The sequence below is a fragment of the Scylla paramamosain genome, unplaced genomic scaffold, assembly GCF_035594125.1.
Source record: "Scylla paramamosain isolate STU-SP2022 unplaced genomic scaffold, ASM3559412v1 Contig39, whole genome shotgun sequence".
Classification (NCBI taxonomy): domain Eukaryota; kingdom Metazoa; phylum Arthropoda; class Malacostraca; order Decapoda; family Portunidae; genus Scylla; species Scylla paramamosain.
In genome coordinates this window covers 315,461-338,527 of record NW_026973704.1, presented here as the reverse complement: position 1 = coordinate 338,527, position 23,067 = coordinate 315,461, and the positions used below count along the sequence as shown (strand labels likewise).

General features: G+C 40.5%; 1 protein-coding gene across 4 annotated transcripts in view; it reads right to left on the bottom strand.

The window, feature by feature from the left end:
* LOC135097979 (uncharacterized) overlaps positions 1-22,428 on the bottom strand; it is a 31,042-nt gene extending 8,614 nt beyond the window's left edge. For 2 of the 4 annotated variants that reach the window (XM_064000143.1, XM_064000146.1), the window contains exons 1-7: positions 22,080-22,428; positions 21,602-21,869; positions 19,754-19,906; positions 15,057-15,160; positions 5,542-5,653; positions 4,667-4,789; positions 2,175-3,212 (exon numbers count right to left, since the gene is read on the bottom strand). In XM_064000143.1, coding sequence (XP_063856213.1) covers positions 2,956-3,212; positions 4,667-4,789; positions 5,542-5,653; positions 15,057-15,068 — 504 coding nt within the window. In that variant the 5' untranslated portion in view covers positions 15,069-15,160; positions 19,754-19,906; positions 21,602-21,869; positions 22,080-22,428 and the 3' untranslated portion in view covers positions 2,175-2,955. Of the gene's footprint in view, positions 1-2,174; positions 3,213-4,666; positions 4,790-5,541; positions 5,654-15,056; positions 15,161-19,753; positions 19,907-21,582; positions 22,015-22,079 lie in introns of those variants that run through there. The other 2 variants (XM_064000145.1, XM_064000144.1) reach the window with 2 other exon arrangements.
* Between the last annotated feature and the right edge of the window lie 639 nt (positions 22,429-23,067).

Sequence of the window (23,067 nt, the reverse complement as noted above, 5' to 3'; positions counted from 1 at the left end):
AAGTGACACGTTCCATAGCGATATTGTATGGGAGTGTCATATTGCACATTTAGTAAACATAGGAGATAAACTGTAATCACCAAGTGTTTCCACATCCCTGCCACTACTTAGTGAACTACCCACAGCAAACCCATGACCACAGAGAGAGGGGTGACACAGTAGCAGCACTGAGTGGTGACAAGACCCATACTTGCCAGTCTGATATCACACACTGTGCCAAGGGCAGTACATAACAGGCTGAGTGACACACTACGTGGCACTGCCTGTACTGCCAGGTGACAGCTGGTCTGGGTGACGGTGCAACACAGGGACCAGCACCAGTCCACTTCCCACTGCATTATGAGTATTATTGTTATTTTTCATGTTTTAGAATTCATATATGATCTTTATGCAAATGGAGAGAAGAAGAGAGAAAAAACTACTTAACACAGGCAAAATCACAAGGGTAGGAGTTGCAATCAAAACAATACAGGAATACAAATGGCAAGTGCCAAAATAATGTTTGGTGCTTCATGACAGAATTGTAAAAGTTTGCTCAGTGGCAGCCTGGTGACTGTTGAGAGCAGTGTCATGCATCCAGCAACTCACTCAAAGTTGAGGCCATCCACCAGAACCACTGACCAACACTCATCTCTCAATTAAAGATAAAGCATTTTGAAAAGCATCATCTCATTTCTTTCCAATAATTTAAACAGATGTGCACTGGTATGGATTACATTATCTTTGCAATGGATGGCAGAAAAGAATTAACTGAAGGGCACACTGGAGTACTGTGACTTTACACAAGACAGACTGCAGTGGAGGGAACAGCAAGGATTACAGGTGTTAGGAGATGTGTGCTGAAGTGGCTGACAAAGTGTTGGGGAGGGGACACTAACACAAGAAGAGGCCAGAGTGAGGGCACAAGGCATCAAGATGCATACTAAATGTTATGAAACATTGAGAGGATGCCCATCCTCAAATAACAGCAGGAGGACTGTGAGAACAAAACACCCACATACACGTGTCTACCAGAGTGGCCCACCGCTGCCTACACAACATCCCTCCCTCACTTTCACAGATGCCATTCTCCCAAAAAAATCCCTCACTACCTGTACACATCAAAAGCTTTGGTACACCTGCCAAGAAATAACTACAATGGGTATGACAAGCTGGCAACAAGTGTCTTGGACCACTGTGTCTGTGTCCTGTAGTCATGGTAAACATGTGTGCCATGGACAAGGAATGATTCCTTTAGTTAATTATGGTGTAGGAAATTCAGTGTTTTCAACTAGAAATGAAAAAAAAAAAATCAAAACAATCATTTAGAGTTTTTGCATGACTTGTTCCTTGGGCCATTTGAAATGTGCACTGTCACACACACCAAAAAATCACAACTGCCTGCTGGACTCATAAGAGCACTGGCCACCCCATTCCCCTGATTTTTAACCGATCACTGAGAAGCACAGGCAGAGGAGGAAAGCCTGGACACCACAAAACTGCAGACAGGTATCAGGGAGGAATGAAATGATTCAAAGCCACAGACACTCATGGAACTTGCTGATCCGTCTCCTTCATGTCTTGGGAAAGGTGCAAGAAGGAAGAAGCCAGTCCGTTCCTAGTTTCTCTGTAAGTAATATAATGGTTTTGTTCTCTTCATCTGAATTGCTTTCATTCACCTGTGGTCTTGCAGTTAACAATATCTTGCAATTACTGTCCACCAATCAGGGAGTGAGAGCATCAGTCACCACTAGTGTTACCATGCTTGTGGCTATCATGCTGTGAATTTTGAAGCATGCATGAACATACAGTAAGAAGAGAAGACCAGGACCTGATTGAAAGAGCTTGAAAAAAGACAGTCAAGGGAAGAAGATGGAGGGAAAGAAAGAGTGAAATGGAGCTATGGAAATGTGGCAGAGCTACAAAGGATGGGAGGCACTGAGGAAGATGCAAGGGACAGAAACTTGTACATGGTGCCAACCCCTAACTGTAAGGAAATGGCCAAAAAAGAAGGTCTTGCAGCTGACAATATTTTGTACATACTGTAGACCAACCAGTGTGTGAGAGCATCTATCAATTTCTTAATACTATTTGTGAATTTGAACCACACATGAACATACAGTATATCCCACCTGTACATGCATCCCAATATCCATCCATCCATCCACACTGTACAGGCTGTCCCATACACTAACCTTGCTTGATGGAGGGGTGGTCGCACTCCTCCTCAGAAAACTCCAGTGTATGGTGTCGCCTGGCTGCTCTCTCCATATTCAGCACTGGGGAAGGCATCACACGGCTCACTACAAACACCTCGCCTTCACACCAGCATCAGTAGGGCACATCACATAATTTCTGCTAAGCTTAATTAATTCGGTGATGTTTCATGTAGAGATTGGAAAGAATACAAAGAACAGCCACTAAGATAGTGCCAGAACTGGATGACTTGACACATGATGATAAAGATGAAAAGAAACTTGGACAGAAGAGAGCTGCCTAAATAACACACATCTTTCCACAAAGGAGTAGAGACATATGGAATGGAGAAATGTGTGAAAACCCCTGCAGCTTTAGGGTTAGTCAACCAACCTGAGGAACCAGACAGAAATGCCCTTTTGTTATGGACAAGAGATGAACCTCAATATTAGAGAGAGAGAGAGAGAGAGAGAGAGAGAGAGAGAGAGAGAGAGAGAGAGAGAGAGAGAGAGAGAGAGAGAGAGAGAGAGAGAGAGAGAGAGAGAGAGAGAGAGAGAGAGAGAGAATGTCCAAATAATGCAAACATATCTTTCCATGTAAATATTTAAAGATATAGAATGGATTACAGGAGGAAGCAGTAAAAGGCAAAAGTGTACATCAATGAATAAAAAGGCTGGAAAGATACAAACACAGAAGCAGATTACAAACTTAGTGGCCATGGAACTTTTACTAATGAACAATTTGGCGAGTCTGTCTGTCAGTGACCTCACTATCACTAACTCATACACCTGTTGCTGTCAGTGGAGGACAGTGGAGGGGTGGGGGAAGGTACTGCTTTTTCACAGGGTGAGCATAGCTATAATCCGGGTCGCCGTGGGAGGGACGGTGACCCTGCCTGGCCTGCAGTTCCTGTCCCCGTGACCTGCGGTGGGATGACGCACTTCTGGCCTCGTCCAAACTTTCCTCGTGACTGGTGGTTGACTCTGTAATGGAGTGACTGCCACCCACCATGTCAGCCACAGTCTGGTAGTCCCCGTCTGGTGGGCAGGGTGGTGGTTAGTCAGCTTGGGGTGCAAACATATGGGTAAATAAGGGAACATATGTATGGATGGATGGATTTCTTTTAACCCTTTCACTGTGATAACCTTACCTAACCTAACCTATAATTGAATAATGCTAATTCATATGGTTTATCTTTGTTTATTAACCCCAACCTTAAATGTAAAAGCTGAAACAACAAAAATGCAGAAAAAAAGAGGAAACAAATTTCCTTAATATTTATGTAAGCACAGCGACGGGTCGTGCCGAGGTGAAAAGATCACGTAAATTCAATGAACCCTTTCCCTGCTGTCTGTCAAATCTTTCCTCAGTCACTCAGCACTCTGGCATGTCTGTTGCTGATCTACCCCAAACACTACACTACACTACACCAAAAATTGCAAAATCTATTCTTTTTCATGCTCTTCTTTTTTGCACATGCTTATAAAGATTTCATACATACTTCTTAGTGCTGCAAATTGTTGCTTATTGCAGTGAAAGGGCTTAATTTATTATATTTTAAGTCACATTAAACTAATTAATGTAAAACAACTTATGCAAACCAAGAGCCACCAGTGCCAATGCCAGTTTATTGGTCCTGATGACTAACCTTGTCTTTTTCTTCCATCATTACTCATTAAGACTTTATTCCCTTATAAGAACATAAGAGCACAAAAACAACAAAAGCTGCAAGAAGCCATCAGCCCTACATAGGGCAGTCAGTCCCTGAACATGCCTACCTATTTTGATCAATCACCCTGGTTCATAAATTTGTGTAATCTTTTGAAACTCACTATTTACTTGGCATTAACAACCTCATTATCATTCAATTACCACTCAATTTGAAAACAATCTTAATCCTCATGGTTTTTAAATCTAGCCATATTCCTGGTGCTTTGTCTCTCCTGTCCATCCCATATACATGCCAGCCTAACACCTGCCTCAAACAATGGTACACTCAGACCAGGCTAAGAAGTGAACTGTCTCTTCCCTTTGTACTTTTCTCAATCTCCAAGTGTTAACTCCACACTAACTGGCACAAAACAGTAAGTGCTTTAGTCTATCTACTTTTCAATCTTAGGCACCTAATATAACAGTGTTTTATCCTTAGTTTAGGAGGAGTTCACAAGTGCACTATTGGTTTTGTAAGCTTGTCAGGAGCAAGTATTTTCACTTTATTTTCCAAGTATATGACCTGATGTGCTATGCCTAAGTTCCTGGGGTGTAGCAGAGTGGTCTTCGAGATGACTGCTAACCACCAGGAGGTGACAGAACTAAGAGTATGAATGATGCGTGTATGAGAGTGTAGTGCTTTGCCTGGGCCACCCTATGAGGGATTGCCTGTCTGGTATATAGAGGGAGACAGGTACATTTTGCAGGTCTCCATTTGTGTTGGAGATAATCCCTGCACTGTTCTGAAATATTTTTTGAGCTTCCCCTGACCATGACTGACCTGGCTTGAAGAGGGTAGGGACTCGCAGGGCTCGGTTGTTGCCCAGGGTAGCACAGAAAGACACCAGGTCAGGCTCAGCAGGTGTGTCAGATTCAGTGGTGACCTCACTACTTGTCACCACATCTGCAGGGAGAAAGGAGCAGATGTATGGTGGTGATGGCTGTCTGTCCTCTATATAGTGAAAAGTGGCACAGTATAAAAAGATGGGTTACAATTTATGAACGAGTGAATTGACTAATTGCTTTCAAGGCACCACAGTAAGGGTCATACGTCATCAAACATTAAAATATTAAGAAAATATTTGAAGATAATTGTTGAATGTTCAGAAATATTTATACATCAAAACTTCTGCACTGCAATGAACTGTAATCTGTAATTTTTTTCCTTTTCAATGCATTTCTCAAGATTCATGATTTTCCTTTTTTATAATTCTTAGGTGTAAATTTTGCAGTCATAAATCACAAGAAATCACATGAAATGACAAATAATTTTACATTATCTCTCTCTCTCTCTCTCTCTCTCTCTCTCTCTCTCTCTCTCTCTCTCTCTCTCTCTCTCTCTCTCTCTCTCTCTTACTGTTCCCTAAGGGGTCCTCCTCCCACACTCCCAGCATCACCTTTAGTCAATGAATAAACATGAGTGCACTTTTGCTTAACACTCCATCACAGCACTCCATTACCATGCCATCACTCCCTGCCACAGCATCACCCCTCCCCCCCCACCCTGGCAACACCACCCAGCCACACCACCTACCACCTCAACACTGTTTTGCACCAGCCACATCTTAGCTAATCTCTTACATCACCTATAAGCCTTAAGCCTCCACACTTGTCACACCACCACTCTCAGCTGCACCTCCCAGCCACACCACCTACTACATTTGTTCCTGCGGCTAGACTTGGGTGTCGTTGGCCCTCCGTTGGTATGGCTGTGGGTATGGTAGGCGCACACTGACAGATGAGCCGCTTGCCTCCTTGCTGGCTGCATCTGAGGATAGTACAGGTGTGGTAAGGCTTTGACTTAGACCAGGTGTGTTAATTAGGTACCCTCTATTGCAGTGGTTTCCAACCTTTTCGAATTCTCGTCCCCCTTCGTTAAATGACAAGTTCCCTGCGCCCCCTCCACTCTGGTTTAAATACTGCTATTTACTGTCATAGTCGGCACAAATCAGCGATAAAAAAAAAATTATACAATACATAATTATGTATGACTGAATGTATTGGCTTACCTTTACTAGTGTGATGGTTGCGCTTGCTTCTCTGAGCAGAGTTTCTCAAATCTCGGAGAATGTGATGAAATTGAGACCCGTAATTCCTTTTCTATTACTAAGCAAGAACGGTATTTTGTTTTGAGGACAGCAACTGAACTAAATCCTGATTCACACAAGTATGATGTCACAAAACGTAATAAAATGCCAATGGCCTTAGTTGACAAGGAAGGGTACTCATCTTTAACTTGCAACCAAAATTTTTCCAAAGGTCCTGCATCAAACACAAGTTTCAGCGAACCGTCACATGACAAATCAATAAGTTGCTCCTGGTCAGCTGTAGACAGTGTGCTTGTAGAGTTATCACCAAATGGGTTTCTTATCCATTCGTAATCACTTGTGTCTACATCTTTAAAGTAAAATGAGCACTTCCCCAGGAGAGTGCTCAGCAAACAATTAATTTCCACCTAGTACGCTAGCATGTTTGAGAAACTCTTGCAAGTTTGGTAACATGTCAAAACTGTTATTTTCTACATTCCTTTTCCATAACTCAATTTTCTTCATAAATGCACGTATTTTGTCACTCTGTGCGAAAATATTCATGTGGAGCCCCTGCATAGACTGATTCAGTTGGTTAAGTTTCTCAAAGATATCAACCATGTAAGCAAGTTTTTTAATGAAATAATCATCTGTGAAAAAAAGTCTTCATCTTTGTTTTTATTTTCACAAATGAATGTAGCAATTTCATTTCTAAGTTCATACACTCTATGGAGTACTTTTCCATGGGATAGCCAGCGTGATTCACAGTAATACAGTAGAGCAGTGTGTTCAGCACCAAAATCTTTACATAACTGTGCAGTCTTCCTTTCAATGGACTGTTCTTTATGTAATTTACAACCCTGACAACATCTTTGAGCAAATTACCTAACTCTTCATTCATACTGCCTGATGCAAGTGCCTGTCTATGAAGCATGCAGTGCGTCCATGAAGTGTGTGGAGCCTTTTCCCTCACCAAAGCTTGCAGTCCAGCATGTCGTCCTGCCATTGACTGGGCTCCATCAGTGCACAGTCCAACACAATTTTCCCAGCTTATTCCATGTTCATTGAAAAAATTGTCAATCATGTTGAACACTTTTACAGCTGTGGCTCTACCAACAATAGGTTTACAAAACAACAGATCTTCCTTAATTTCATTGGCAGATATATAGCACACATAAGTTATTAAATGAGCATCTTTCACTACATCAGTAGCCTCATCTATTTGCAACCCAAAATGCGAATATTTAAGTACATCTGTCAACTGATCACATAAATCATCACTAATGTCTGAAATTCTTCTGCCAACTGTATTATCTGCAAGAGGAATGCTGCGTAACTTGTTGGCACTTTGTTCATCGAGCATTATTTCCACCATGTCAATAGCAGCGGGTAATACCAAGGTTTCTGCTATGTTGTGAGCTTTTTTGCATCTTGCAATTATGTAGGAAACTTTATAAGAAGCAAGCAAAGCACTTGCAGCTGTGGTAGATGTCTTCGTGAAAGCCCGCCTCTGTTTATTAAATTCATCAAGTCTCCTTTTAAAAAATTCCAGAGATTTGCCAACATGTTCAGGGTGCTGTGTTTCAAGGTGGCGCTTCAATTTGCTTGGTTTCATGCTGTCCATGGCCAAAATATTTAAACACAACACACATTGATGTCTCTCCGTTCCACTAACAACCGTAGATGTAAATCCAAGCGAGAGATAGCTGTTGTCATACTTTCTGGTTTTCGTATGCTTGCTACTTTCATCACATTTACTGGAGTGAGGTTCACTTTCAGTTTCTTTCCTTTTGCCTTTAATCAAATACTTTTCCATATTTCAAAATTTTAGTGAAATAAACAAACGCACACGCTCAAAACTATTCCTTAGCTTTGTAATTTTGCAATTAACAGTTATATTTACGAGGCACTTGTTACGTCCAGAACGGTCACAGAGCTACCGTCTTACCACCGCACCCTCATACTACTGTGGCGGTGTGGCCACACAGCCAGCTCCCAAAGCTGGAGTACTGACGTGTCCGAGACGTGAACCGAATGGGAACCATACAAACGATGCGTTGTTTCTGGTAATCATTACAATATTTATATTTACAGCACGTTTCTCTCTCTATCTTTTATAGTTGTTTAATTCCTTAGTTACTTAGTAGCATTTGAAATAATTTATAATTGTATTAAGACAATAACATTTCATAATTCATATCTGAAATGTTTTCTCAATACTTAACCAATTATGTATTCCATCAAAATCAATAATGTTGATATATAATCATCTACTAAGTAACTTTTCCACTTTATGAAGTGCTTACGCCCCCCCTGGCAGTCCTTCGTGCCCTCTTAGGGGGGTGCGCCCCACAGGTTGGAAACCACTGCTCTATTGGATCAGGTGTGTTAATTAGGTACCCTCTATTGGACCTGGTGTGTCAATTAGGTACCCTCTATTGGACCCAGTGTGTCAATTAGGTACCCTCTATTGGACCCAGTGTGTTAATTAGGTACCCTCTATTGGACCCAGTGTGTCAATTAGGTACCCTCTATTGGACCCAGTGTGTTAATTAGGTATCCTCTATTGGACCCAGTGTGTTAATTAGGTACCCCCTATTGGACCCGGTGTGTTAATTAGGTATCCTTTATTTAATTAGGTATCTTGTATTGGTAGTGTTGTTGTTTTATTTGGGCTGAAGGTAGATATGCACTGTGTGTCACTTATTTTTATTATGTATTGTTTATGTATTGTCTTTTGTATTATGTATTTTTATATGTATTTAGTGTTATGTATCATTTCATTATGTAGCATGTATTATCTATTGTGCACTGTGTATTATTGTACATGACTTATTTTGCTGATATTTCACTTTGGTACTCCTGCATCAAACACTGACTGACTGACTCACTGACTGTAAGCATTTGTGTGCATGCTGGTGTACATTCTGTGTGTCCTAGTTTCAATGCAATTATGAATAACAAACAAAAAATAATGCACACTTTATTTTTTTTATTAATGGCATGAAATATTTATAACAGAGAGCTTGTTATGGTCATTAATTGGGACTCTCTATCATAACTATTTTCATTATCACCATTATTGATACAAATAATACTCCTATAACTGCAAATCTAAATGGAACCATGAAATAATAAGGAAAAGCAGAGGTCAGGAGAAGAAAATCAATCAAATAACCATAAAAGGAACTACTAGCACTGCTAGCAACAGACACACTAACAAACCCAGTAAATGAAATAAATAAAATAAAATAAATAACAACAACAACAACAACAACAACAACAACAACAACAACAACAACAATAATAATGATAATAACAATAATAATAAAGATAAATAAATGCATTAAAATCCAAACAAATAAATAAATAAAACAAGGTCAAAAATCAAATATAGTGGGTGTTTGTAAATGAGGCAGCAGTCCCACAGGCAGCCAGTGTGAGCAGAGGCTGTGTCATGACAAGAGAGTCCTGCACACTGGTCATCTTTGTACAGCTGAGGTCATTAGCTGAGTGTCCTCTTGCACTCACTTTCCTGATTGTGTGTTTTCCTCTAGTCTCAAGTCTAAGGACCCATCTATTCCCAGGCTTTGTGAGGAGACTGTCAGTAGAGAACTCCAGACTGAAGGAAATGTCAAGGCACAGGAAGCTTGACTTCTGACCATCACCGCACTAACAACTATCGCTTTTCATTCATTTATCTTTTTTACTCTGGTCTTAGGGTGTAGCACGGTGGTCCACAAGAATAACCCTTTCTTCCAGGGACCAACAGGGTTAAGAGTGTGAATGATGTGTGCATGTGTGTGTGGGGCTTTGTTTAGACCATCCTGTGTCAGATTTTTGGCCTGGTATACAGATGGACAAATCTTTTTATCTTCACTCTATCCCTTCACACCACAAAGCTGTTCCAAAAAGGAAAGACAAAAGAGATGGAACAGCCAGCTGTGACCTCACTGAACATTTCACAACCTGCCTTTTAAAAATTCTGTTCTTTCACACAACTCTACAAGCACCTAATACATCCTTCACTCAAAATTCAAAATTATCATGGCGACTCCTACACCAGCCTCGGAGTCCCCAGGACAAATGTCCCCAGATCAGACTGCTCCTCTGGTGAGTGTCTTGACACCACCCTCAACTTTTTCTTCAATAACTTCTGCAACATTTGTGGCCTTACATCTTCTTTTCAATCTGTAGAACACAACCTCTCTACTAAACTTCATCTTTTCCTCCCCAAAACACAGGTGTCTGAGGCAACTGACAGTACCCCCTTCTTTGTTCCCCCCTACTTTCTCTATCCTCATTTTCTGCCCAAAGCTGGATGTTGCAACTATGCATACAACAACTTAACTTGCTCTTGTGCCCACACTCTTGAATCTTCTGGATTTTTCACCGTCTGGCTATGACTACAGTCACTCTCAAACAAAATTTATCTCTGCTGTATACCTCTCACCTACAAGTAGCTCCTCTTGCTAGAAAAATTCTTTGACTACTTAACTTCTAAAGTGAGCACATTCTGTTTCTCTTCTCTTTTGCAGAGATCTCCATTCTTGGAGACTTCAATGGTCATTACTAATTTTGGCTTTCCTCTCCCTTCACTGACCATCTTGGTGAACTAGCCTTTAACTCTGCTATCATCCATGACCTAGAGCAACTGGTACAACACTCTACTTGTATTCCTGATTGTCTTGGAGATATGCCCAATATTCTTGACCTTTTCCTCACCTCTAACCCTTCTGCTTATGCTATCATCCTATCATCTCCATTGGGCTCCTCCAATCACAATCTGCATCTTGTCCTATCCTTCCAATCTGTCCCCAAGATTCCCCAAAGTGGAGGTGCCTTTGTCATTTTGCCCCTACTGGAGCTGAGTAGGTATTATGCTGATTTGCCTTGGAATGACTACTGTTTCTGTGTCATAGGGTACCCATCTCTGTGTGCTGAGTGCATAACAAAGGTGATAGTATGTGCTATGGAGACATACAATCCTCACTCTTTCTCTTGTCCTAAACCATTGGTTCCCAACCTTCATTACATTACTTGTTTACTGACTTTTCAAGTTTGCATTACCTGCATCATCAAGTGAAGGCACAGTACTATATATCTGCTATAAAGAAACAGTGGTAAACCTTATAAAGCAATCACTCAATTGCATAGCTGGCGATGATAATGAAAACTTATCACAATAAATGATAAATCAATGATGATAATGTTATCAGTGATAACTGATAATTCAGTAACTGGTGATAGATTTATCGCCGATAACTGATAACCAATAAATCTATAAATCCAAGATTCTGATACTAGTGATAACAATATTGATATTTTAAGTAAAAAAAAAATTAAAAATCCAAATCTTTATTTTAATCTTGATCTTAGAAAACTTAGAAACATCTTCAAAAACTTCTAATTCAATGTTTATCCTGTCTCTTCACTAATGAAAAGTACTGTTTTAATTAAAATAACTATATTTGATTTTGAAAGTTAACAACTTCAACGTGCTCATGTTCCTAAAACTATGTTACGACAGGGGGATGACGTTAGTAGCACTGTGCCGTGGGTAGTGAAGATGGGCATTGGCAGCACTGAAATCAGGAAGGAGTGAGCTGGTACTCGAGATGAGACCAGAGGCAGGAAACACTGTGATTGGCCCAAAGAGCAACAGCAGCAATTACTTCGTGCTACCCATTAAGATCCAGGGCTTGTTCCTCCCTCTCCTCTACCCTCCAACTACTTCATGCTACCCATTAAGATCCTTCCCAGTGATGTTTTCCATGCCCTTGCTGCCCTCAGAAGGCTTATGGACCTGATGGGTCCCTCGTATTGTTCTCTGAAACTGTGCCTCCATGCATGCATCTTACCTATTCATCTCCACTTGTTCTGTTGTTGTAAAATAGTGTGGTGAGAGCCTTCCCTGTCATCTCTCCCCCAGTACTCACCCACTGAGAGCAAGTATCCACCTCACTGGCTGGCTCCCTCTAGCATTCCTTCATTACATTCATACAAACTTGCCCAGAGTAGTAAAAAAGATCAGACAACTTCCTCCAAAGATCACATTCCCAAATCTTGGTCTATGTGGAACTCCTCATAAAAAGCAGTTTATTAGTCCACATACCAATAATTTATTTCACATGAAATTCACTGGAATTTGTGGCACCAACATTTGGAGAAACCATAAACATTTACAAACTCATTCACTTTCATTGTTACCATTTGTCCACACCACCTTACTGTATTTCAGATTATTACAGCAGAACAGATGATGATGTCATTAACTATTCTCTCGAAACCCCCATCCTACTCCACACATCACTACTCTGTGCAGGAAAAGAGATGAGTGTGGAGGAACATGTACAGTGTATGGCACTGCAATACTAACTGATAGATTTAGAATACAAGACGACTGATATCAAAATGTTACAAGACTTATCCATGTATTAAGTTTGGGCATCACTCCTTCAAAACAGTCACCTTCACCACCAATAAAGTGGTCCCAGTCCTGCTGTCACTGCTCACACGTGTTCAGTAAGTCTTGTCCTCAAAGCATGTTAAGCACCTTCTGTGACTAAGGCTCAACCTCTTCCATGGAACACAGCATAACAACATATGGAAATCAGAAAGGGTGCCAGAAGTCATCAGGCTTACCCGTGGCAGTCCCTGCACAAAATATACCTACCTATTTCCATCTACCATCCCCATCCATAAATCTTTTAAAAATCCTAAAGAACCAACACTAACAACCTGATTACTGAGTCCATTCCATTCATCCACCACTCCATCTGAAAACCAATTCCTTCCTATCTCCCTTTTAAGTCTGACTTTTCAAACTTAGATCCATCCTTTCTCGTTTCATGGTGTCAAGATGGCATCCTTTTCACGCACAACTTCCTTTATCTTTAGGAAGAGGAAGAAGTTACAAATGAAGTGTGGATCCAGGTCTTGTCCCCAGTGGAGACCCTCAATGTGAAGGTTGGGTCATCTGGGGCACCTTCTGTTTGGAGATCAGAAGCCTGGGCACACATTTTTCAGCTATGTGGTCATATTCAAATCAAACATGGGGATTGCCTCAGCTGTTCTGTATGATGCACCAACCCTGACACCAACTCCCTTCGCTGATCTCCAACAATTCCCTTGCACGTCACTCAACCGTTTCCATGTTTTCAGTGGCTGAGCTCATGGAATATCATCCTGACCTCTTGTCATCTTCCAGAGATATTCCGCTGCTCTTGAAGAATACATGGCACTTGACGCACCTCACATAACTCACTGCTTCCTTGCCACACATGTGCTAAATCATGTCAAAGGTCTTTGCTGAATTTGACACACAATTTGGTGTTAACTCTGCTCTTGTTTGCAGTTCATGATGAAATATGAAGTTCAGCATGAGGCCACAAAACTCATGTGACATGGCTCACAAAGTTCACAGAAAGACACCAATTGGCAGACTGCTTGATAACTGTCACTGTCCAGTCCCATCAGACATGCATCCTTGTACAGCCACCTGTTGGTGTACTATGGAATTAGTCTTGGAGCTTTGATACCACCTCACACTTCATTTTACCCTTCAATCCCAACATGTCAGTGGTAGCTGAGGTAATCTCATTCTTGTGTATAGATTCCTTTAGTTACAAGGAATGTGTATTATGTTGCTGGGACACTCACTCTGTGCTTCTCTCAAATGAATGATGTATAATAAAAGCTAAGATAAGCAACAGTTTCAGCTTTTTCTGGCACACACAGTCATCTATCAAGAATCTGGCAAAGCCTGGGATGAATATAGCAGCGTGTTATGACCACAGGTCTCTGTGCTCTTACACTGTAAATATGCACTGTGATGCCCCATGAGTACCTCTGGGGTGATAACACTCATGACGTCCACAGCTGGCTGCTGCATTACCACACGACACTGCACCACTTGTGGAAGACATGAGGTCATTATGTACACTTCCTTCTCAGTGATAAAATGAATCCAAGAAATGTATACAGTGGAACCTCAGTTACTGAATGCCTCCCTCTCCGAACAACTCTGTTTTTTAACAAAAACTTTGACTCCTAATTGCTTTGATTACTGTACCATAATTTGGTTTTCAAAACAAAGTTACTCGATTTCAAATACTACAACACATAACAAAAGCTCCTATTTATTACTAATTTATAGTTTCTATAAATATTTCCTTTGGAGGAGAGACAGAGGGTAAGACAGTAATTCAATCTTTGAAATAAGTTAAATGTGATCCTACTGAAGAACCTCAACGTAAACAAACAAGGTTCGGGGCTCAGGAGTAATCCCAAGCCTCCTGTGGCTCTCCTGATGACCCACAATGCCATCACTACTGCACAACTGCATTTTTCCAGTAGCTTTTCCCAGCAGCAAGATGTCTAAGTGTTATGATCACCTTCACTTTGGCAGCGAGTGGGTTGCTCCTCTCTGTCTCTGTAAGGCTTCCCTCACTTCATGGGTGACAAAGAGAATGCCAGCATGGTCTAAACAATATCTTTTGATGAGTTCTGTATCACTAAGTTCATTCAATACAGCTTTTCTGAATAAAAAAAATTCTAAGCTGGAGATGCTGTGGAGCAGCCATCTTAGCAGCATGAGTGTTGGTCATTACCCACTAAGACATGGTGGATGCGAGTCTGAGAATGGATTAATCTATTTTAGAATGTATCGAAGTTTGAATGTATCGGTTTTCAAACATTTTGGATTTGGAACGACATTTACGAACAAATTAAGTTAAAAAACTGTTGAATGAAAGATAAAGCAAAAAGATAAAGATGAAGTTGAAACTGTCCTCCTCATACTCAAAGTAATGAGGAGTTATGGATACTTCCCTTGCAGAGTCAAAATGAGTTCAAACTGGCAGGAACTGTATCAGATGAAGAGGCTTGCTGACAAATAAAAGTAAAACAGTGCAGATGTAACACAATTGCTCACTGTCAACTACAACAATGTAAAACTAGAGATATAAGATAGGAACACACTGATAAATAAAGCAAAAACAATTGACATGTAGGATATCTGAACCAACGGTATAAAAAATATATATATATATTAAAAAAAAAAAAAAAAAAAATTCATAAAGCAACACAAACAACATGCAAAATGAAGCTGAAACTTTCCTTCTTGGCAGTGAAGTGACATACCTCTCTCAGCATTGGAAAGGGCCTGGGCTGCTTCCTTCCCCTTGGCCCCCTTAGAGGTTTTGTCTGGGGGTGTGTTCACTCAGGGCGGGAGGGGTTGGGGACGCCTGCAAAATGTGGCCACTTGAGAGATGGGACAGCCACCCTTGAGGAGTCACCCAGCCAACCAGCGAGCTATCCCACAGTGGACTAGTCAGCCAGATAGCCAGCCAGTCAGCTAGTCAGCAGGAAAACCAACCAGCCAGCCGGTCAGCCAGTTAGCCAGGCATCCAACCAGTCAGTTAGTTAGCCAGCCAGCCAACCAGAAAGCCAGAAAGCCAGACAGCCCAAGGAAAACACTACACACAGAGGAGGAGAGGCACTACAAAGACTAAATTTGGTATTATTAAGAGAAGTGGACATTGTTGAACACATGAACTACAATCATCCTGTAGGAAAAGTGATTGTGTGATGGTAAGGTTTCATATCAAAGAAAAAGAAGAGGAAAGTAGATGGGAAAATTATAAGGATGAAATATTTAGCTATGGTAAAACTAGCTTCAAATAAATGAGGAGATACTTTGGTAAGATGGACTGGAATGCCTTTATTACAGCAAAAGATGTGCAGAAGTAGGAAGCATTAGTCACTAGGTATATATAAGAAGGGAGTGAAAAGATGTGTACGAAAAGGAAACACAAAGATAAGATATAACAAAGACTGGTATAACAGAAGATGTGAAGTTAAAGTTAAAGGATGCGTTTGACAAAGTACCACACTGAAGATTGATATGAAAGATATAAACACAATAAGAAGAAAATAAAAACACAAAGACTGCTATAAAAGAATATGTGAAGTAGTGAGGGAGGAGAGGAAGAAGGCATGGAATAGATGGAGGTGAAAAATGCAAAGATGTGGCAAAACTACACCACTACAAGAAATGACTGTGTAAGGGTTATTACAGAAGAAAGGACAAGTTATGAGAACGATGTTATGGACAAATGTAAAGAGGAACCAAAACTATTCTTCAGGTGTGTGAGGAGCAAAATGAAAAACAAAGAAGGTGAATGGTCAAATGTGTGAGGATCTGGCTGACATGGCAGAGATGATGAATAAGAGTTTTCATTTAGCGTTCACAATGAGAGGATATTTGTGGGGCAAAGTGAGATGAGTGAAAAAATGGGTCCAGGGAAAATCCAGGTGACTGAGGAAGACATGTGGAAACAGTGTGAGGGACTAGATGTTAGAAAGGCCCCTGGACCCAAAAAAGTGTTGGGATGGATACTGAAAGAATGCAATCAGCAGGTGACATGGGTGGTGCACAGTATTACTGAGAGTTCCTTAAATGAAAGAAGAGTCCTGCTTAAATGAAAGAGACTAAAAAATAATTCCAATTTATAAAGGTGGTAACAAGAAGAGGCGATGAACTACAGACCAGTGTCTCTAACAAGTGTGGTATGTAAAATGTTTGAAAGATTAAAGAAGGATAAATTAATGCATTACCTAGAAAATGAAGTGATGATAAAACAATTTGGATTTAGAAGACAGAGGTCATGTATTATAAACCTGATGAGTTTTTATTCAAAAGTGGTGGATACAATACAAGAGAGGAATGGGTGGGCAGACTGTGTATATTTAGACCTGAAGAAAGCTTTTGATAAAGTGCCACACAGGAGACTGCCATGGAAGATGGAGCATGATGATGGTCTGAGAGGTGACCTGCTGGGATGGATGGAGAATTTCTTGACTGAGAGAGAGAGATGAGAACTGTGGTAAAAGATTGGGAGTCATCACAGAGGAAAACTGAAAGTGGAGTACCCAAAAGCTCAGTGCTGGCACCAGTCATATATGAATGATATGATACAGAGTGTGAATAGCTACATGAGCCTTCTGTGCAGATGATGCCAAGTTCCTGAAAGAGTTGAGAGTGAGGAAGATTGTGGAGTGTTGCAAGAGGATCTGAACAAGATATTGGAGTGGAGTCATAGATGGGAAATGGAGTTTAATCCAGAGAAATGTAAAGTAATGGAATTTGGAAAGAGTGAGAGAAGAGTAAAAGGAAATTATGTGTTGAATGGTGAGAGGTTGAGTAAAGCAGAGGAGGAAAACGATCTGGGTGTTACGGTCAGTGGAAATTTGATCCCAGAGAAACACATTAGCAGAACTACAGGAGAAACCTATAATTTGTTAAGCCTATAATTTGTTGAGAGGAATAAGGCCATCTTTTGAGTATAACAATGAAAAGATGATCAGGAAGATGATTACATCACTGATTTGAACTAGACTGAAATATGCAGCTGTAGTGTGCTCATTCTACATGAAAAAAGGATGTAATGAAGTTGGAGAAAGCTGAGAGATGGTACCAAGAGTCGTTTTTCATACAAAGAGAGACTGGCAGAGTTGCACCCACCAATACTGGAAAAAAGGAGAGAAAGGGGAGACTTGACTGCTATATACAAAGCACAGGAGGAAGTGGAGGAGGTGGACCAGAGTGACTTGATGGTTTAGGATACGTGAGATATTAGAGGACATGGAAAGAGGCTGAAGAAGAGTACTTGTAAAAGAGACATAAAAAAAATATAGTTTCCCACAAAGAAGTACAGATGTATAGAACAGTCTGGATAAGGAAATAGTAAATGCAAGGAGTATACATGGATTCAAGGCTAAACTGTATATTAAAAGATATGGAGATGGGATAGCACCAGCATACCTCTTGTCCCATAAAACTGGATATTGAAGGAATGTAGAGAACAACTGGCTTATAAAATTCACAGTCTAGTGGTGACACCACTATCACAGGGAAGAGTACCAAAAGATTGGAAGAGAGCAAATATTACACCAATATTCAAAGGAGGAAATAAAGAAGACCCAATAAATTATAGACCAGTGTCCTTGACTAGTGTTGTAGGAAAACTGTGAAAGAAAAATAAAGGAGAGATAGATGGAACACTTGGAAAGAGATAAAGTTTTGGTAAATTGTCAATTTGGATTTAGGAGGGGAAGATCATGCTCCATGAACTTACTGTCCTTTTATTCAAGAGTAGTCGACATTGTGCAGGAGAGAGACAGATGGGTGGATGGTGTCTACTCAGACTTGAAGAAAGCGTTTGACAAAAGTACCACACCAAAGATTGCTATGGAAGATAAAAAAATGTGGAAAAATTGGAGGAAGACTGCTGGAGTGGATGGAGGACTATCTGGATGATAGAGAGATGAGAACTGTAATACAAGACCAGAATTCATCTTGGCTGAAAGTAATTAGTGGTGTCCCACAGGGGTCAGTGTTGGGACTGATAATGTTTGTAATGTATGTGAATGACATAAATGAAGAAATAGACAGTTATATGAACTTATTTGCAGATGATGCTAAGCTGATGAGAAGGATAGAAAATGTAAATGACTAATAATAATAATAATAATAATAATAATAATAATAATAATAATAATAATAATAATAATAATAATAATAATAATAATAAACGGTTTATTATTTAGGCAGTTAACAAACTGGAAATGTATATAGGGGGTGGAGAAATACTTAACATTAATCCTAAAGGTAAGTCTAATCTAGAAGGGACTACTGATTGATGGCTCGCACCATGGTGGGAATCGCACGGTTTCTGTACCGGTACCAGTACTGGTACTGCAAGATGATTTAAATAAGATAAACAGATGGAGTAAATCTTGGCAAATGGAATTCAATTTAAGTAAATGTAAAGTAATGGAGTTTGGTAAGAGTAAGAAAAGATTACAATATCATTATGAGATGGATGGTGTGAAGTTACAGAAATCAAAAGAGGAAATGGATTTGGGAGTAACAGTTACTGAAAATTTGACTCCATACAGACACATTGATAAAATTACTGGAAAGATGATGAATTTGTTAAAAAGAATGAGAATGGCATTCTCACATTTGGATAAAGAAATTATAAAAAAGTTGTTGATTTCCATGATAAGACCAAGACTGGAAATATGGTCTCCTCATACAAGGAGGAATATTATAAAATTAGGAAGAGTACAAAGAGTAGTCACTAAGATGGTTCCAGAGTTGAGCAAGTCAACCTAGGAAGAGAAATTAAGAATGTTGGAAATTCCTACCCTTGAAAATAAGAGAGAGAGAGAGAGAGAGAGAGAGAGAGAGAGAGAGAGAGAGAGAGAGAGAGAGAGAGAGAGAGAGAGAGAGAGAGAGAGAGAGAGAGAGAGAGAGAGAGAGAGAGAGAGAGAGAGAGAGAGAGAGAGAGAGAGAGAGGAGATTTAATAAACATCTATAGAATGGTAAATGGTATGGAAAATGTATTTTATAACTTTAGACACACAGAGTACAAGGGGACACAATAAGAAGTTGAAGAAAGTTAACTGTAGAAGAGACATTAAGAAGTATAGTTTTCCTCACAGAAGTGTGAACAAATGGAATGAACTCAGTGAAGACATTGTCAATGCCGTAACTGTCCACGCTTTTAAGACCAAACTAGATAGGCATAGAGACGAGATACTATGAGATCACTCCCCTCCTTACCACTCAGTCATGAACAAAATAATACTCAGCAAAATAATCAAACAAATAAAAGAAAGGTTTATAATATTTTAAGTTTTCTTGATCCACATCACACTAACACTTCTGGAAAATCTTTATCCCCTTAATAAGGATCCAGTTATCTACAAGTGCCACCTCAGGGCTCCTCCCTAGATGGCCTGTAGACTGTACACAGGGACTTTTACAATACCTGAAATGCATTCCTTCCCAACAGTGGTGAGAGGCAGGGGAGTGATACACTGTGACCCTTCACAAAGGAGCACCTCAGGCTGCTGCCTCACACCAGCATGGTCTGTGGCTGGGGAAGTGTCCACTCCAGGCTCCTCCCCAGATGCAGAGGATTCTGGAAAGACAAAGACAACTAACTTATATAGAGAAGACTACATTAAGGTGCCAATCTCAATAGAATATGATTATGAAGAAAAAAATAATCAAAATTTGATAAGTGTCATGAGACCATCTTCATGAAAGAACTGAAGTTACAGGCAGGGGGAAATACAGGATCAGGCAGGGAGTTCTTAAGTTTAACAGTTAAAGGAATGTAAGACTGAGAATACTGGGAGGTGGACAGAATAGTAGCAAGCCTTGTGCCACGAGACCACAACAGGAGGAGAGGCAGACAGTTAAGATGATCAGAAGACCAGCTGCCATGCAAGAAACTACAGAAGATAACAAGAGATGCAACACTGCAGCAGAGAGAGAGAGAGAGAGAGAGAGAGAGAGAGAGAGAGAGAGAGAGAGAGAGAGAGAGAGAGAGAGAGAGAGAGAGAGAGAGAGAGAGAGAGAGAGAGAGAGAGAGAGAGAGAGAGAGAGAGAGAGAGAGAGAGAGAGAGAGAGAGAGAGGGGGGGGGGGCAGGCAGTCTGTAGACAGTCAGTCAGAGGAGTTGATGAGATGAAATGCTTTTGATTCCACCCTAACCAGCTGAGCAACACGAGTGGAGTACCCCCATACATGTGAGGCATACACCATACATTTATTTATTTATTTTTTTTTTTTTTGTTGCCAAGGGCAAACAAAAATCCAATAAAAAAAAAAAAAGCCCACTGAAATGCCAGTCCCATAAAAGGGTCAAAGCAGTAGTCAGAAATTTATGGATAAGTGTCTTGAAACCTCCCTCTTGAAGGAATTCAAGTCATAGGAAGGTGGAAATACAGAAGCAGGCAAGGAGTTCCAGAATTTACCAGAGAAAGGAATGAATGATTGAGAATACTGGTTAACTCTTGCATTAGAGAGGTGGACAGAACAGAAGTGAGAGAAAGAAGAAAGTCTTGTGCAGCGAGGCCGACATGGATGGATAAGGCCCCTGTACAGAGTTAGCTTCAGTGGGGGTGAGGAAAACTGGCGGAGACAACTCGAAGTGCTTAACTGTTTTAGCTAGAGATGAGATGTGAAATTTCCAGTTTAGGTTACTAGTAAAGGACAGACCTGAGGATGTTCAGTGTAATAGAGGGGACAGTTGAAGGTCAATGAAGAGGAAGGGATAGTTGTCTGGAAGCTTGTGTTTATTTGTTAGATGTAAAACTTGGATTCTTGAGGCACTAAACAACACTTAATTTTGCTCTCTCCCAATCACAGGTTTTAGAAAGGTCAGAAATCAGGCATTCTGTGGCTTCTTTGAGTGAACTGTTACATTCCTGAATGCTTGGACATCTACAAAAAGATGTGGAAAGATGCAGAGTGATATCATCAGCATAGGAGTGAACGTGACAACGATTTTTGGTTAGAAAATTATTGATGAATACCAGAAAGAGTGGGTGACAGGACAGATCCCTGGGAGGAGAAGAATGGTGACCAGTTAGAAGATTATTGATGAATACCAGAGAGAGTGGGTGACAGGACAGATCCCCGAGGAACATGACTTAGAAGAATGGTGACTGTCTGTCACTGGAGCAATAGAACAGTTAGAAAAGAAACTTGACGTTAAGTTACAGAGAAGGATAGGAGTGCAAAGAAGAGTTGGATGATGGTGTTTACAGGGCACAGCACAGACCTAGGTAATTGCAGTACACATTACATACCTGGGGACTTTTACAATACCTGAAATGTATTCCTTACTGACAGTGGTGAGAGGCAGGGAAGTCATATGGTGCGATCCTTTACAAAGGAGAACATCACGGGGAGTGATATGGTGTGACCCTTCACAAAGGAGCACCTCCATTTAATTCTGTGGGACACGCCCATCAAACATTCCTTGGCATGCCAACCATTTCCTTAATTCATCTCTCATCCACTGCTAAACACTCAGTCAGACTTTTCTGTTCACCATTTTAATCTCGATATCTCCTCCACGTGAACCTGTGGATCACTATGGTGGAAGGTTTTTTAGCACACAACCCTCAAATCCATGCATACGTAACTATCCCACCACAAGTTTGTTCATTGTAACATGACTCGCTCTCTCTGCTGCACATAAAGGAATTAAATATATGCAGCACTCAATCCCCTATTCATTTACTCACAAACAATATATCAGTATGGCACAATAACGTCAATTTGGGCTTGTTCCCTGACTTACCCAGAGTACGTTGTGTTGAGGACCGGATACATGTCCATTATAGCATAACTCGCTATGTTTACTGCACTTTCAGTAGCAAGGTATAAGAAACATTAAATTTTCCATCTATTTACACACTAACAATATCTCAATACGCCATAACGCCAAAATGAGCTTCTTTCCCGGTCAGTCATGGCCATCACTATTTAAGGACCAAATATACGTGTAATACTTCATATTTGCTTACTTTTCTCTGCACACAATATTTTTTACTGCATATACAACATTGCGATACATACATTGCTAGTAACTGTGCACACTAAGCATGCACACCTCCATATTCCCGCTGTAAGCCGCCACGCCTCACCAAAGAAGGTTTCAACAAGTCCTGGCGTCGTGTGCTGCCGGGCCGGGGATGCACAGAAGACGCACCTCAACAGAACAGAACAGATAGAAAGTTGGTGAAGGGTAAAGAGCTTGGATAGAAGAAGATAAAAAGAAGGGAAAATGAAAGACAGTAAGAGAATGAATGTTTGTGGGCAGAGCACATTGTTATTTTTCTTTTGTTGACTAATATTGGGAAGGCGCCAGCTCGTATTCTGTGTTAATTTAAGCATTTTTACCCTGCCTAAGAGGTTGCCTTTGATTATTTATTTATTGTTCCGTATAACAAGTAGAACCCAACTAAACAGTGTCCACGCCACACTTTGTACTGGCCGCCTGACACCCACGGAACAAGCCCTCCGCCTAATGATAAGGCATAATTTTGCAATGTCCTTGATAGTTTACACCCATTCTATATTCACAAATTATTCTTGAACATTTCTGCTAATGGTCCCACGTACTCCTGGATTATAACACTGTCTAATGATAATTTTTGGATCTAAATATTAACAAAGAATTTCTTTCAAAATAAAGAATATTATCAGTACTGGCATATTTTCTCTTAATCTACAATGTTTAGTGATTTTGATTTTCCTGTGGCTGGCCCAGGAGAACCCGGGAATAT